We start from the raw sequence: 4453 nt of genomic DNA on the forward strand, positions 1-4453 counted from the left end.
TGTACAAGTATAAATAAAATCATTAAGCACATATATATCGTGTATTTCTATATATGTGTGTGTGTGTGTGTGTGTGTGTGTGTGTGTGTATCTATTGTCAGCCATCTCTAGAATGAAGGGTCAGAGGGGAAAGATGTAGAAAAAAAGATCTACATAAAAACTCTAGTACATATTTGAAATGAATAACATGTTGTACATAATACACTGTAGTTTCATGTGCAGTCATCTTTTTTATTATTATGTTATAGAAATGCTTGTTTTACTGCATTGTTTATAAAATCAAAACAAACATATTGTATAAAAATTCTTTTTCTTAAATTATAAGGATATCTTCATTTCATTTGTATTTTTTAAGATTAACAATTGAAGCCTAATCTGTCTGTGTATAATATGATTTATCAATGAATCATGTAGTGACAGAAAGGTCATGTGCAAAATAGTTGTTTGTCTTGTCCACAATAATTTAAAATATTCTTCTTTCTGGTGAACAAATGTGATAAAATCTATTAATTTAAACATAGTAATATAATATTTGGTATTTTGTAAGTAAGTCTTCTTTTGGAAATGGTCATTTTGAAAAAGGATTTGGAGTTACGAATTTTCCAAGCAATATTTGACAAAGATTTAAACGAATGTATCAAATGATTACAATGTGGTCACATTCAGAAAAGCTCCTTTGACTGTTCAATGACATTGTTCACTAATTTCCCATTAAGTCTCTTTTCCCTAACACAGTTGCTACTCTTTCCTTATCACTGATTTTTATATTTTTTTCTGTGATATGTGTTTTTTTTTTTTTTTTTTTTTTTTTTTTTTTTTTTTTTTTTTTTTTTTTTGCCAGTATACAGGGCAACCCTTCACTCAGAGGGGACTGAAAGCCATAGAATTCTCTTGGACACTCAAGAAAGTAATGGAATCAATTGTTCCAATTTCCTACTTCATCATGCCTTAGGTGTGTCCCTCTGAACTTCTCACCAAACCAGATGAGATATTTGAATTTCAATGCCACAAGGGAGGGGAAAAAGGAATCCACATTCTAAGAGGTTTATCATGTTGATAGTGAAGAGAAGAATCATTGTTTCACACTCCAAATGCTTCACTCTACTCATATGTTTATAGCCCTTTCTTTCTTAGATCTATCATGCTTTAGTAGGGTTAAACTTGACCTTATAATAATATTACTTCATTGAATTGAACTTGGTGTCAGTGACTGATTCTGTTAATTCTGTGATCTTGATGATCACAATCCTGTCCACATTTCCCACTGCAGTGACTTCGTAGATGCTGAGGATGAGGAGAAAGAGGGGCACCTGGAATTCTGGATAATCAGAGAATCCCAAGAGTAGGAACATGACTTCAGAACACTGATTCTTATCAGTTCCCACAATGATTTCTGTTGGAGAGAAGTGGAAATTGACAAATATAAATTAAATTGAAGAAAACAGTATAAGGGCATAGTCCGACTGAGCACAGATTGATTAATTTCCAGAAGGTTTCTTTGGTATCTTGGTTCCTTAGACTGTATTTTAGGGAATTTAGCATAAGAATGACCACAATATTAAGAGAGAATGGTTTGAATGAATGGATTCTTATAAATTCTTGGTTAGTCTAATATTGAATGTCATCACTAACCAAGGTATTGTTTTTTCTGACTGGTTGGTCTTCAAATAATACCCTCTCATCCACCTAGTGAACACCTTAATTTAACCTCCCACCCTGCTCCCTTTTCTTTCAAGTGGTAGAAATGTGAAAAGTGAAAAAAAGAGACAACGAATCTTCTGGAATCATTGCTTTAATGAAAGGTTCTGAGATTGTTAGTTCTTTATGGTGCATATCAATTGTTTTATCCTTCATTTTTTAAGAATACAATAAATAAATAAATAAAGTCATCAAATGAACTGCATTTGAGTGAGGAGATGTTGGTGCTGATTCACAAGTCTCCCTTTCTTCTCTGGAACTATTTGGGTCTGATGGTCAGATTTGAATCTGAATGACTGGAGATGGCCTTGCATTTGAGACAACCAGGGTCAATTGAGTTGACCAAAGTCACTCAGCTAATAAATATAAAGCTTCTGAAGACAATTTTGAACTGAAATCTTATTGACTCCTGATTTGATTCTTTTTTCCATTTTACCTTCTTACTGGGATTCTTTAACATTTCAAGAATATTTTCTTTTAATCAGTGAATTACTATCCTACTTTTCATCTTGTTGTAGAAACTAAAGATGGAACTGATAGAGAAGGGTGAAGCTGAATGGCAATAAGAATTAATTAAATATAAAAATAAATTCCATGAGATTAGATGGAATTACTCTTATAAATAATATTACTGAGAAATGATTTTGAGATCCATTAATTTCCTGAAGGTTTCTCTTACATCTTTGTTCCTTAGACTGTATATTAAGGGATTTAACATAGGAATCATCACAGTATAAAAAGCAGATCCTATTCTGACCACAAGGCCTGTGTTTTTAGAATTTGGAATGCAATAGAGAAAGAGGATGGTCCCATAGAAGATGGTAACAGCAGTCAGATGGGAGGCACAAGTGGAGAAAGCTTTATATCTCCCTCTGCCTGCATGCATTTTGAGGATTGTGACAAAAATAAAAAGATAAGATGAAAGGATAATGCTAAGAGTGCAATATAGACTGAGATTTGCAAAGATAAAAAGCATTGTCTCACTGAAGTGTTTATCAGAGCAAGAAGCTGATAGAAAAACTAGATATTCACATATAAAGTTATTAATGATTTTGGTCTCACAAAAAGTTAAAACAAGAATTGAGTAGGTAAATATAAGAGAAAAAGTTATGCCCCATGAATATGCTACAGTCACTAGAACAGAACAGACTTTTGGGGACATGGCAACTGAATAGAGCAAAGGATAACAAATAGCAACCAAGCGGTCATAAGCCATCACTGCCAACATGGCCATCTCTGTCATCACACAGGTGGTAGCAAAGAAAAACTGTGTGATGCAGCCCTTGATGGAGACACTTTTGTCTTCTACAACTAAGTTTTGTATTAATTTTGGTGTAACTATAGTGGAACAGCAGAAATCCACAAAGGACAAGTTCTTGAGGAAAAAGTACATGGGTGTTTGGAGTTTTGGACTGATTTGGATGATCACAATCATGCCCAAATTCCCCACCACAGCGACTGTATAGATGGTGAGGAACAGTAGAAAGAGGGGCACCTGGAGGTCTGGATAATCAGAGAATCCTAAGAGGATGAAGACGACTTCAGAACTCTGATTCTTGTCAGTGCTCACCATGGTTTCTGTGGGAGAGAATTGGAAATTGATCATGAGAAGCAAAATATAAATTAAATTGAAGAAGACAGTATAAGGGCAGAGTATAATTTAGAAAATTATTGTTATTATTAATATTATAGAGATAAAAATAGGAATGATATGATGTTTCTAATTTAGCACTTAGTCTAATATCTTAAACATTTTCTTGGAAAAAATCATGGAGCATGAAACAAGTCAAAGAAAGAGTTATATAGAGAATGATTTAAATAACATAAACTGATGGTCATAAATTCACAAAATCCTTCATAAATTGTACTTTAAGTTGGATCAAAAGTGAATGTCTCTATTCCATTTTGCATAGCAACCTTTTAAATTGTGTTTCTGGACACATCCATTTAATTTCATCTACCTATCTATATATGCATATTCATAAAGATTAGTGAGATTGTTAAAGGATATCCTATCCCTTAAACTATCTCTCTCTCTACTGTTCACTAAGGACTGGTCTCAAAAAATAACTTAAAATGAAAATACATAATTTTCTAAAATAGAAAATGCTGGATATTAGTTTTGGAGAATCTCAATAGCATGTGTTCAGTGAGGTATGTATGTATTTTATATGTTTCAAACAGCTTCCTGGTATGGCAACAAAATTTAGTAATATCTCCATTAACATAAAAATTCTCTACTGAATTGGTATGACATAGAAGTAGTTAAATGCTGGAGAGCTAAACTTTGAATTACTTCTAATCTAGCCTCAAACACTTTCTAGTTATGTGATCTTAATATAAGTATTGAAACTCATTTTGCTCCAGTTTCCTAATTTTTAAAATGTGAAGATCCAATTGGAAATTATATGTAAAGTGTTTAAGACAATAACTGACATATTGTCAGTGTTCTATTAATGTTACTTCTTATTCATTCAATTGGCTTCAATCCAAGTTGTGTAATTTAAGGACTGTATAATGACTGATTAATTCTTTTACCTCTGTTGACTGAGATTTAAAGAACAAAAGCAACAATAATAATTTTAATGTTTATGCAGCTCTCTCTCTCTATATATATATGTGTATGTATATATATATATATATCCCCGTTAGTATGTTAAGTGCTTTACAATTATAGAAATGGTTCTTAAAAAAATCTGGAGACGTAGTGAAATTATTATTCCAATTTTACCATTTTGGAAAATAATACTCATTG

At 32.3% G+C, this 4453-nt stretch overlaps 1 protein-coding gene across 1 annotated transcript; it reads right to left on the bottom strand.

Moving 5' to 3' along the window:
* Positions 1 to 2326: 2326 nt before the first annotated feature.
* On the bottom strand, positions 2327 to 3271 carry LOC141516922 (olfactory receptor 5D13-like). Its single transcript, XM_074227879.1, has one exon. It carries the CDS (start codon positions 3269 to 3271, stop codon positions 2327 to 2329), a length of 945 nt encoding a protein of 314 aa, XP_074083980.1.
* Between the last annotated feature and the right edge of the window lie 1182 nt (positions 3272 to 4453).

This window comes from Macrotis lagotis, chromosome 3 (genome assembly GCF_037893015.1).
Source record: "Macrotis lagotis isolate mMagLag1 chromosome 3, bilby.v1.9.chrom.fasta, whole genome shotgun sequence".
Classification (NCBI taxonomy): domain Eukaryota; kingdom Metazoa; phylum Chordata; class Mammalia; order Peramelemorphia; family Peramelidae; genus Macrotis; species Macrotis lagotis.